The 12,500-nt window shown below is 50.7% G+C and overlaps 1 protein-coding gene across 3 annotated transcripts in view; it reads left to right on the plus strand.

Annotated features, from left to right (window-relative positions):
- Positions 1-12,500, plus strand: part of itpk1a (inositol-tetrakisphosphate 1-kinase a) — a 38,272-nt gene that overhangs the window by 1,996 nt on the left and 23,776 nt on the right. For 2 of the 3 annotated variants that reach the window (XM_053675894.1, XM_053675895.1), the window contains exon 2: positions 7,340-7,442. In XM_053675894.1, the coding sequence (XP_053531869.1) occupies positions 7,340-7,442 (103 nt within the window). Of the gene's footprint in view, positions 1-7,339; positions 7,443-9,509; positions 9,535-12,500 lie in introns of all 3 variants that reach the window. The other variant, XM_017455901.3, reaches the window with a different exon arrangement.

Consider the following 12,500-nt stretch of genomic DNA (forward strand, 5'->3'; position numbering starts at 1 on the left):
TATTAAATACGGAGGGACACGAGCTACAGTCCTGCCTCACTTCCCCGACTCTGAGGGAAGAAACCTGTGTGTGTGTGTCACCAATTTTAATGAGGCCCCGGTTCCAGATGTTGGGAAATACACCTGCAGTCTCTCCCCTACTCTCCCCTGCTCTCCCCTGCTCTCCCCTACTCTCCCCTACTCTCCCCTACTCTCCCTACTCTCCCCTACTCTCCCCTGCTCTCCCCTACTCTCCCTACTCTCCCCTACTCTCCCCTACTCTCCCCTACTCTCCCTGCTCTCCCCTACTCTCCCCTACTCTCCCCTACTCTCCCTACTCTCCCTACTCTCCCCTACTCTCCCCTGCTCTCCCCTACTCTCCCCTACTCTCCCCTACTCTCCCTACTCTCCCTACTCTCCCTACTCTCCCCTACTCTCCCCTACTCTCCCTACTCTCCCCTACTCTCCCTACTCTCCCCTACTCTCCCCTGCTCTCCCCTACTCTCCCCTACTCTCCCCTACTCTCCCTACTCTCCCCTACTCTCCCTACTCTCCCCTACTCTCCCCTACTCTCCCTGCTCTCCCCTACTCTCCCCTACTCTCCCCTGCTCTCCCCTGCTCTCCCTACTCTCCCTACTCTCCCCTACTCTCCCTACTCTCCCCTGCTCTCCCTACTCTCCCTACTCTCCCCTACTCTCCCTACTCTCCCCTGCTCTCCCCTACTCTCCCCTACTCTCCCTACTCTCCCCTACTCTCCCCTACTCTCCCCTACTCTCCCCTGCTCTCCCCTGCTCTCCCTACTCTCCCTACTCTCCCTACTCTCCCCTACTCTCCCCTGCTCTCCCCTGCTCTCCCCTACTCTCCCCTACTCTCCCCTGCTCTCCCCTACTCTCCCCTACTCTCCCTACTCTCCCCTACTCTCCCTACTCTCCCCTACTCTCCCCTACTCTCCCCTACTCTCCCCTGCTCTCCCTACTCTCCCTACTCTCCCCTACTCTCCCTACTCTCCCCTGCTCTCCCCTACTCTCCCCTACTCTCCCTACTCTCCCCTACTCTCCCCTACTCTCCCCTGCTCTCCCCTGCTCTCCCCTGCTCTCCCTACTCTCCCTACTCTCCCTACTCTCCCCTACTCTCCCCTGCTCTCCCCTGCTCTCCCCTACTCTCCCCTACTCTCCCCTGCTCTCCCCTACTCTCCCCTACTCTCCCTACTCTCCCCTACTCTCCCCTACTCTCCCCTACTCTCCCCTGCTCTCCCCTACTCTCCCCTACTCTCCCTACTCTCCCCTACTCTCCCTACTCTCCCCTACTCTCCCCTACTCTCCCCTACTCTCCCCTGCTCTCCCCTACTCTCCCCTACTCTCCCTACTCTCCCCTACTCTCCCTACTCTCCCCTACTCTCCCCTACTCTCCCCTACTCTCCCCTACTCTCCCCTACTCTCCCTACTCTCCCTACTCTCCCCTACTCTCCCTACTCTCCCCTGCTCTCCCCTACTCTCCCCTACTCTCCCCTGCTCTCCCCTACTCTCCCCTACTCTCCCTACTCTCCCCTACTCTCCCCTACTCTCCCCTACTCTCCCCTGCTCTCCCCTACTCTCCCTACTCTCCCTACTCTCCCTACTCTCCCCTACTCTCCCCTACTCTCCCTACTCTCCCTACTCTCCCCTGCTCTCCCTACTCTCCCTACTCTCCCTACTCTCCCCTGCTCTCCCTACTCTCCCTACTCTCCCCTACTCTCCCTACTCTCCCCTACTCTCCCCTACTCTCCCTACTCTCCCTGCTCTCCCCTGCTCTCCCTACTCTCCCTACTCTCCCCTACTCTCCCTACTCTCCCCTACTCTCCCTACTCTCCCCTACTCTCCCCTACTCTCCCTACTCTCCCTACTCTCCCCTGCTCTCCCTACTCTCCCTACTCTCCCTACTCTCCCCTGCTCTCCCTACTCTCCCTACTCTCCCCTACTCTCCCCTACTCTCCCCTGCTCTCCCCTGCTCTCCCTACTCTCCCTACTCTCCCCTACTCTCCCTACTCTCCCCTGCTCTCCCTACTCTCCCCTACTCTCCCTACTCTCCCTACTCTCCCTACTCTCCCCTGCTCTCCCCTGCTCTCCCCTACTCTCCCTACTCTCCCCTACTCTCCCCTACTCTCCCTACTCTCCCTACTCTCCCCTGCTCTCCCTACTCTCCCCTACTCTCCCCTGCTCTCCCCTGCTCTCCCTACTCTCCCTACTCTCCCCTACTCTCCCCTACTCTCCCTACTCTCCCTACTCTCCCCTGCTCTCCCTACTCTCCCTACTCTCCCTACTCTCCCCTGCTCTCCCTACTCTCCCTACTCTCCCTACTCTCCCTACTCTCCCCTACTCTCCCCTGCTCTCCCTACTCTCCCTACTCTCCCCTACTCTCCCCTACTCTCCCTACTCTCCCTACTCTCCCCTACTCTCCCCTACTCTCCCCTACTCTCCCCTACTCTCCCCTGCTCTCCCTACTCTCCCTACTCTCCCCTACTCTCCCTACTCTCCCCTACTCTCCCCTACTCTCCCTACTCTCCCTACTCTCCCCTACTCTCCCCTACTCTCCCTACTCTCCCTACTCTCCCTACTCTCCCCTACTCTCCCTACTCTCCCCTGCTCTCCCCTGCTCTCCCCTACTCTCCCCTACTCTCCCCTACTCTCCCCTACTCTCCCTACTCTCCCCTGCTCTCCCCTGCTCTCCCTACTCTCCCTACTCTCCCTACTCTCCCCTACTCTCCCTACTCTCCCCTACTCTCCCTACTCTCCCTACTCTCCCCTACTCTCCCCTACTCTCCCCTACTCTCCCCTACTCTCCCCTACTCTCCCTACTCTCCCTACTCTCCCTACTCTCCCCTACTCTCCCCTACTCTCCCTACTCTCCCCTACTCTCCCTACTCTCCCTACTCTCCCCTACTCTCCCCTGCTCTCCCTACTCTCCCTACTCTCCCTACTCTCCCCTACTCTCCCCTGCTCTCCCTACTCTCCCTACTCTCCCTACTCTCCCCTACTCTCCCTACTCTCCCCTACTCTCCCTACTCTCCCTACTCTCCCCTACTCTCCCCTACTCTCCCCTACTCTCCCTACTCTCCCTACTCTCCCCTACTCTCCCCTGCTCTCCCTACTCTCCCTACTCTCCCTACTCTCCCCTACTCTCCCTACTCTCCCCTACTCTCCCTACTCTCCCCTACTCTCCCCTACTCTCCCCTGCTCTCCCCTACTCTCCCTACTCTCCCTACTCTCCCTACTCTCCCCTACTCTCCCTACTCTCCCCTACTCTCCCCTACTCTCCCCTACTCTCCCTACTCTCCCTACTCTCCCCTACTCTCCCCTGCTCTCCCTACTCTCCCTACTCTCCCTACTCTCCCCTACTCTCCCTACTCTCCCCTACTCTCCCTACTCTCCCCTACTCTCCCCTACTCTCCCCTGCTCTCCCCTACTCTCCCTACTCTCCCTACTCTCCCCTACTCTCCCCTGCTCTCCCTACTCTCCCTACTCTCCCTACTCTCCCCTACTCTCCCTACTCTCCCCTACTCTCCCTACTCTCCCTACTCTCCCCTACTCTCCCTACTCTCCCCTACTCTCCCTACTCTCCCCTACTCTCCCCTACTCTCCCTACTCTCCCTACTCTCCCCTACTCTCCCCTGCTCTCCCTACTCTCCCTACTCTCCCTACTCTCCCTACTCTCCCTACTCTCCCCTACTCTCCCCTACTCTCCCCTGCTCTCCCCTACTCTCCCTACTCTCCCTACTCTCCCTACTCTCCCCTACTCTCCCTACTCTCCCCTACTCTCCCCTACTCTCCCCTACTCTCCCTACTCTCCCTACTCTCCCCTACTCTCCCCTGCTCTCCCTACTCTCCCTACTCTCCCTACTCTCCCCTACTCTCCCTACTCTCCCCTACTCTCCCTACTCTCCCCTACTCTCCCCTACTCTCCCCTGCTCTCCCCTACTCTCCCTACTCTCCCTACTCTCCCCTACTCTCCCCTGCTCTCCCTACTCTCCCTACTCTCCCTACTCTCCCCTACTCTCCCTACTCTCCCCTACTCTCCCTACTCTCCCTACTCTCCCCTACTCTCCCTACTCTCCCCTACTCTCCCTACTCTCCCCTACTCTCCCCTACTCTCCCCTGCTCTCCCCTACTCTCCCTACTCTCCCTACTCTCCCCTACTCTCCCCTGCTCTCCCTACTCTCCCTACTCTCCCTACTCTCCCCTACTCTCCCTACTCTCCCCTACTCTCCCTACTCTCCCTACTCTCCCCTACTCTCCCTACTCTCCCCTACTCTCCCTACTCTCCCCTACTCTCCCCTACTCTCCCCTGCTCTCCCCTACTCTCCCCTACTCTCCCCTACTCTCCCTACTCTCCCTACTCTCCCCTACTCTCCCTACTCTCCCCTACTCTCCCTACTCTCCCCTACTCTCCCTACTCTCCCTACTCTCCCCTACTCTCCCTACTCTCCCCTACTCTCCCTACTCTCCCCTACTCTCCCCTGCTCTCCCTACTCTCCCTACTCTCCCTACTCTCCCTACTCTCCCCTACTCTCCCTACTCTCCCCTACTCTCCCCTACTCTCCCCTACTCTCCCCTACTCTCCCTACTCTCCCCTACTCTCCCCTACTCTCCCTACTCTCCCCTACTCTCCCTACTCTCCCCTACTCTCCCCTACTCTCCCCTACTCTCCCCTACTCTCCCCTACTCTCCCTACTCTCCCCTACTCTCCCCTACTCTCCCCTACTCTCCCTACTCTCCCCTACTCTCCCCTACTCTCCCTACTCTCCCTACTCTCCCCTACTCTCCCTACTCTCCCCTACTCTCCCCTACTCTCCCCTGCTCTCCCTACTCTCCCTACTCTCCCTACTCTCCCTACTCTCCCCTGCTCTCCCCTACTCTCCCTACTCTCCCCTACTCTCCCCTACTCTCCCCTGCTCTCCCTACTCTCCCTACTCTCCCTACTCTCCCTACTCTCCCCTGCTCTCCCCTACTCTCCCTACTCTCCCCTACTCTCCCCTACTCTCCCTACTCTCCCCTACTCTCCCCTACTCTCCCCTGCTCTCCCTACTCTCCCTACTCTCCCTGCTCTCCCCTACTCTCCCCTGCTCTCCCTACTCTCCCCTGCTCTCCCCTACTCTCCCCTACTCTCCCTACTCTCCCTACTCTCCCTACTCTCCCCTGCTCTCCCCTGCTCTCCCCTACTCTCCCTACTCTCCCCTACTCTCCCCTACTCTCCCTACTCTCCCTGCTCTCCCCTACTCTCCCCTACTCTCCCTACTCTCCCCTACTCTCCTAGTTCTTGCCTGGTGTCCCACTGAAGAAAAGCAGGGTTGAGCCTGGTCAGTACCTGGATGGGAGACTAAGGTTTCCTGGGGCAAACTAAGGTTGCTGCTGGAAGTGGTATTGGTGAGAACAGCAGGGGGCGCTCACCCTGTGGTCTGTGCGGGGTCTAATGCCCCAGTGTAGTGAAGGGGACACTATACTGTAAAAACAGCAACGTCTTTCGGATGAGACGTTAAACCGCGGTCCAGACTCTCCGTGGTGGTTAAAAATCCCAGGACACTTATGGTAAAGAGTAGGGGTGTAACCCCGGGGTCCTGCCCAAATCCCCCCATTGGCTCTTCTCCATTACCCCGTAATCATCTCCATCTCTGAACTGGCTCCATCACTCTCTCATCTCCACTGATATCTGGTGTGTGCTGGGAGTTCTGGCGCACTACGGCTGCCGTTGCATCGTCCAGGTGGAGATTACACAGTAGTGCTGGTAGAGGAGATTCACCCCCAAATACCCCCCAAATACCCCCCAAATACCACGTAAATACCACGTAAATACCATGTAAATACTGAGTGTCTATAAGTGCTGTATAAACATAACTGTAACTAACTAATCTCCCTGTCTCTCTCTCTGTGTGTCTCTCTCTCTCTCTCTCTGTCTGTCTGTCTCTCTCTCTCTGTCTCTCTCTCTCTCTCTGTCCCTGTCTCTGTCCCTGTCTGTCTGTCTCTCTCTCTCTGTCTGTCTCTCTCTCTGTCTGTCTGTCTCTCTCTCTCTGTCTCTCCCTGTTTCTCTCTATGTCTGTCTCTCTCTGTCTCTCTCTCTGTCTGTCCCTGTCTGTCTCTCATTCTCTCTCTCTCTCAAATAAAATTTCTGATTCTTCTTTCCAACAAAATGTCCCAGGATTCACTAGTCACAGTCACACACACACACACACACACACACACACACACACACACACACACACACACACGCAAAGTGTTCTTATTTTTCATTTACTTTTTATGATATTGTGTTAGTTCAGTGCTCATGATATTCGTAACCGAACGTATATTTTACATTTTATTTCGTTCATTTATTTTTCGTATTTAACGTTGCACGGCTGAAACGTGAACAATATCCGATCACGTGTGTAATTTATGCGCTTTTTTTTTCCACAAGTACACTTCAAGATCTGTTTTTTTTCCCCCAAGGATGCATTTTTCCTTCAAGGTTATTAAAATGTGTTGGTTTAATGTTTTAATTTAACGGCGATTTATATTTTAATTTAACTTTTAAAATGCAATGAAGGAATCTCTGTAATGTTGCGGTCCACTTTAACACGTTTCTCACACGTGATCACTCATTCACGCGATGATAAACGTGCGCTTTTCCCGTAAGCAGCCTGATGCACGTGTTTTATATTTCCCCCACACGTGATTCGTTTATTTTTAACAATTTAATAAAGTTTTTACTTTAATGTAAATTTATTGTTAATATATATATTTTAAAACCTAACAGCGATATTCACCTGAACGTGCTACCCAGATGTAATCACACATTAACTCACGTGTAATCACGTGTGGAAAAACGTACGGCGTGAGAAATCTAGTGATTTCTTTCTAGTGCTGATGTTTTATAATAACTTTGATCATTGTTTATACAGCGTTAACTGGACGTCGATAACGTTTGACATTTTTAAACGAAAACTTTCACGTCTCTCACGTGTGAGCTGAGATTTACTCACGCCTACGATCACGTGTGAAACGTGCGTGGTTTATCGGTAGTTAGAGCGCCGGTTATATTAACGAGCTTCTGTGTGGAAAACATTTGAATCGTTTCACTAAAACGTACAGAATCTGCGTCCCGTCGTCGGTAAATGATCGCCATGACGACACGCCAGGCTTTGTTCTTCCTCATCACGCGATATCTCTGGAGCTTCAGCTTTACTGTTCTAAAAATAACCCCCTGGACGTTTAGATTTATGGCTGTTCTCTCGTTAAAGCCAGAACCGTAGGATTTCTGAGGACGTGGGGGATGAAAGCTTGGATGTTTTCTTGTTTCCCGTCTCGCCGTTCCTGGGACGCTTGATGATTTGGCGCTGTTGTGATTTCAGATACAGAGATGCAGACGTTTGTGAAAGGGAAGCGAGTGGGCTACTGGCTCAGCGAGAAGAAGATCAAGAAGTTGAACTTCCAGTTTTTCATCGACATGTGCAGGTACGAAAAGAAAAAATGTACACAAACAACCTAAATGTAAACTCGGGAGCATTTAGACTAATATTTGAGAGGTTTAGGAAACACGCCTTGACCTGCAGCTGACACATGGGCGTCTCCGGGGTTTTAGTGCGTGTGTGTGTGTGTGTGTGTGTGTGTGTGTGTGTGTGTGTGTGTGTGTGTATCCTAGTGAGGACCAACTCGTCCCCAAGCACAGGAATATCTGACAGTTTTGACCTTATAGCTACTTTTCCTTACTAAAAACTGCAGCTTATACCTTTTAGTCCCCGAGGTTAAGGTCAGCGCTACATTTAGATGTAGCGTAGCGTTAATTAGCTGCATTCTTAATTCTGTCAGTGGAAGGTCCTCACAAGGACAGTAGCGTGTGTGTGTGTGTGTGTGTGTGCGTGTGTGTGTGTATGTTAGTGTATGCGTGTGTGTGTGTGCGTGTGTGTTAGTGTATGCATGTGTGTGTGTGCGTGTGCGTGTGTGTGTTTGTGTGTGTAGTGAGGGAGGTTTATGATGGTGCACAGTAAGTGCACGCTGAAACTCAGGAGAAGAAAACGTTCATTAAAGCACTGTATTAAGTTTAAAACGATTTTTCTTTGAATTCCTTCAAACGTTTCTAAGCACTTTCCCTTCACTGGAACTAAGAGGTCCAAACACTGTTCCAGCACGACCATGCCGCTGTGCACACGGCGAGCTCCGTGAAGACGTGGTGTGTGAAGGTTGGAGTGGAAGAACTCGAGAGTGTGACCCCTGACCTCAACACCACCGGGATGAGCTGGAACTGGAGCTTCCTCGACATCCTGACGTCAATCCCCGACCTCGACCTCACTAACGCTCTCGTAGCTGAATGAACCCCCACGGCCACGCCCCAAAATCAAAAGAAGAGTGGAGCGCTTCATATCAGAGCAGCAAAGAGAGGAGAATAAATCCGGAATGAGATGCTCAATAAGGTCATATGGGTGTGAGGGTCAGGGGTGCACAAACTTTTAGCTTTATAGTGTAAGTGCTGATAAAAATCCAGCAACAATGACCAGAGCACAGATTAATACTAATGATTTAATAACACACTTTCCTGTAGCTTCACCTGCGTGTGAGCTCTGGAGCGTGTTAATCCAACACAACATGTCAGTGCACGACTCTGTGTGTGTGTGTGTGTGTGTGTGTGTGTGTGTGTGTGTGTGTGTGTGTGTGGGCGTGTGTGGGCGTGGCAGTGGCAGTGTGTAGAATACTAATAGAGAGAACGCAGGGTTCAGTTGTATTTGTGTGAATGATGGGATCCTCCTTTTGGTTGCTAAGCAACAATATATTTGTCCATCTCTGTTTCCACTGTAGGCTTATTATTATTGTTTGTTTTTGTTTTATACTGAACGTATCGAGTCTTGTACGAGACTTTACAGATTCACGCGTTCACTTGTGCGAAGGAGTTTCTGAAGATGTCATTTTGCAGAATTTTACATCACTTCCTGTCATGTGATCAATGTCTACAATCTCTCAAAATAAAGCTTTTTTTTTTACAGTGTGTTCATTTTGTTTTTCTTTTAATGTTCATTCTTAAAAATGCGTTTAAGCATAAATATTATAATTACTGCTGGAGTAATATCTAATTACTGCTCGGTAGAACGTCTGATTTACTATTACTATTTATTTAAGTTATTTTATTTCATTCTAAATAAACGCTTAAGAAATAGAGCTCTTAGTTTTTAAAACTCTTCCTGACCTTCACGTGACTCTAACGTGCTGAGCTCTCGTATTACAGTACATGTTACCTCACGTTACGTTAGATCACGAGATTATCTTATTTTTGAATAGAACTGAATCACCTTGGAAAGGAAGTGCAGCGAGTTGTGTTTATCTCATGACAGGAAGTGAAGTCGTTTAAGTTTAACATGTGACTGATGTGTCACTCTCACACATGTGATGTAACAGATGTTATCCAGGTGTTGGGTTATGAGGGTTAACATGGGTTCTTCAAGGGTTCTTTATATCACTAATTTTCCTTCTCTTTGTGTGTGTGTGTGTGTGTGTGTGTGTGTGTGTGTGTGTGTGTGTTTGGTTGTTCAGGAAGCGGGGCATTGAGATGGTTCAGGTGAGTACCCTTTATCTACAATCTTAACCTCCACCTGCCCCTGTACCAGCATCAGGGGCAGATTAAACCCAGCTGATGTTGTGGAGAACGGTTGTGGTGCAGGAACTTGGTCACGAGGCGCAGACGGGGTGGGACGGGGGTGGGACGGGGGTGGGACGGGGGGGGATTGGGAGGGGGTTACCGGACGCTAACTGCGAGGAAGGTGGAGCTTCAGGTGTGTCCTGAAATTCAGTAGCAGTGGGACATCATCAAGTATATGGTGTGTATAGATGGTATATACAGTAGTAACAGATTACTCTGTAGTCTGTGGTCACATGCTGTATGCCGAGTACACATCGGGAGTCGGACCTCAGACCAAACGACTGACTTCAGCTCTTTTATAGCATTGTCCGAGTTACAGAGTCCGAGCGTCTCAGCGGCGTGCGCGTAGTGTTGTCTCTTGTGGGCGTGGCCTGTTCAGGAACTCAGCCTTCATATTTTTTTGTGTAATATATTACACATCTACTCTGAGATGTTTTACATCTTTCCCTACCTGTAATGTGTTTCTTATGATCCGGTCTCATTCTGCACTGTACTCCGCTCAATAGTGCGTGGTGTTGCACACGACACCGGAGGCCGGAACATACAGGAAGTGAGGAAAATACGCCGCGTTTTCTGCCCTCGTGTTCGTCTTTCTCGATCTTCACACGCCTGAAAAATACCCAGTCCTGAGAGCTTTACACGAGAACACTCCAGAATAATCGTTTGAACAGGGAGCTCGAAAAAGCCAGTTTAAGTCACTGGATCTGAAAATGTTCCACAGAGGAACAACAACAAAAGGTTGAATCTATCACTCTTAAGTGCTGTGTGGAAACCATGACAGTTTTTATGTACGTAGAGCAACTTTAAACGGTCTGCACCGATATAGTGATTTTTTAACTGTAGCGGTTCTACAAAACTGGTTCTTGTTCACACACACACTCACACACCAACGGTAGCAGAGCTGCATTCCAGGTGCTACCGTGCCATCGGGAGCAACTTGGGTTTCAGTGTCTTGCCCAAGGACACTTCAGCATGGGGACTCATGGGGAGTCATGTGGAGTCATGGGGAGTCATGTGGAGTCATGTGGAGTCATGGGGAGTCATGTGGGGTCATAGGGAATCATGGAGAGTCATAGGGAGTCATGGAGAGTCATGGAGAGTCATAGGGAGTCATGGGGAGTCATGGGGAGTCATGTGGGGTCATAGGGAGTCATGGAGAGTCATAGGGAGTCATGGAGAGTCATGGAGAGTCATAAGGAGTCATGGAGAGTCATGGGGAGTCATGGGGAGTCATAGGGAGTCATGGAGAGTCATGGAGAGTCATAGGGAGTCATGGAGAGTCATGGAGAGTCATAGGGAGTCATGGGGAGTCATGGAGAGTCATAGGGAGTCATGGAGAGTCATGGAGAGTCATAGGGAGTCATGTGGAGTCATGGGGAGTCATAGGGAGTCATGGAGAGTCATGGGGAGTCATGGGGAGTCATGGAGAGTCATGGGGAGTCACTTGAAATGCGTGAAATGCGTGTGCACTACTGTCACCTGTTTCCCACACAAACACAGAGTCTCCCTGAACATTCTGCGCCAGTTTCAGGTCTTTAGTGTGTTTTTGTGAGACGTAATCGGAACAGAATCTTTCGCTGGAACCTGGCAACCCTGCCCATGACTTTCCAGCTCTGAGACATTCCAAATGACTTGATTTTATTCGTTTTTGTTGCGTCCTGTGAGATCCTGGTCCTGACGGACGCGCGCAGTCTCATCGTTCAACGTCAAGAAGATTCTAGAAAAATAAATAAATAAAAGAATAGCGCATATACTACACAATGGATCTAAAAAAAATCTACACACCTGTGTGAATGTCCGGGTTTTGTGATGTAAAAAAAAATGAAAGAAAGATGAATCGTGTCGGAACGTTTCCCACCCTCAGTGTGAAGCTCTTAACTTTTTTATTTTTCTGATTTTTTTATTCCCCATGAAATGTTTCAGATTGTTTTTCATGTGATGTTTATACGCTGTAGTTCCACGCCGAGGGTGGAAAAAGATCGGACGTGATTTAGCTCGGATTAATTACTTTTTTACATCACAAATACCTTCCATCTTAACAGGGGTGTGTAGACTTTCTATATCCACTGTATGTGTAATTGTGTAGTAATGGTGATGGGGGAGGGAGGGAGGGGGGAGGAGGGGGGGGGCAGATTTTTGCTCTACAACTCAGTGAGGGGAAAAAAACCCATAAATTGACCTTTACTGTGAGGGAAAAAACAACCGAAAGGCCACATCTATACCAAAATAGAACTTTCCATTCTCCACAGAGGGGGCAAATACTTAAATAATCCCAGTGTTTAACATGCCGAGTTCAGTTATGCCTCTGTTGTGTGTGTGTGTGTTTAATTTAAACATCCCACGTGTAATATTTAAACAATCCATATTCTCCTGTCTGATAGCTGCGCTAATCTAATCTGCGGCTCTGATTAGCTGCTGATTCTCAGATGCACTGAATTCCACGCTAATGAATCACAGACGTGCCTCGCCCGTGTGTCTGATTATCTGATCTGTAAGAGTGTAAGAGTACACACAGTTCCCAAGGCCTGGTATGTTCCTGGATGTTCTCTGCTGTCCCTGTAATAATGATATTAAATAAAAACACTGATGAGGTCACTCACCTGGCCATGCAGTAAAATCCACGTCACGTCAGAATCATACGTCTCGTCGGACTCGTACGTCCTTATACCGTACACGACCACAGACACGCGGGCTGTAGAACGATTTTAACGCTTACACGTGTGTATTAAACGTCCCCAGGGTTTTCTAGTATCGATTAGGGATTAGAAACAGAACCCGGAAAAAAATGGAATTGAAAACGCGAATAAAAACATGACTTCAAGGATAACGTTACGGTTCTGTCGCTAAGTGATTTCAAGAAATAATCGCCCAAAACCCTGTACCTA

This window comes from Ictalurus punctatus, chromosome 25 (genome assembly GCF_001660625.3).
Source record: "Ictalurus punctatus breed USDA103 chromosome 25, Coco_2.0, whole genome shotgun sequence".
Taxonomy (NCBI): Eukaryota; Metazoa; Chordata; class Actinopteri; order Siluriformes; family Ictaluridae; genus Ictalurus; species Ictalurus punctatus.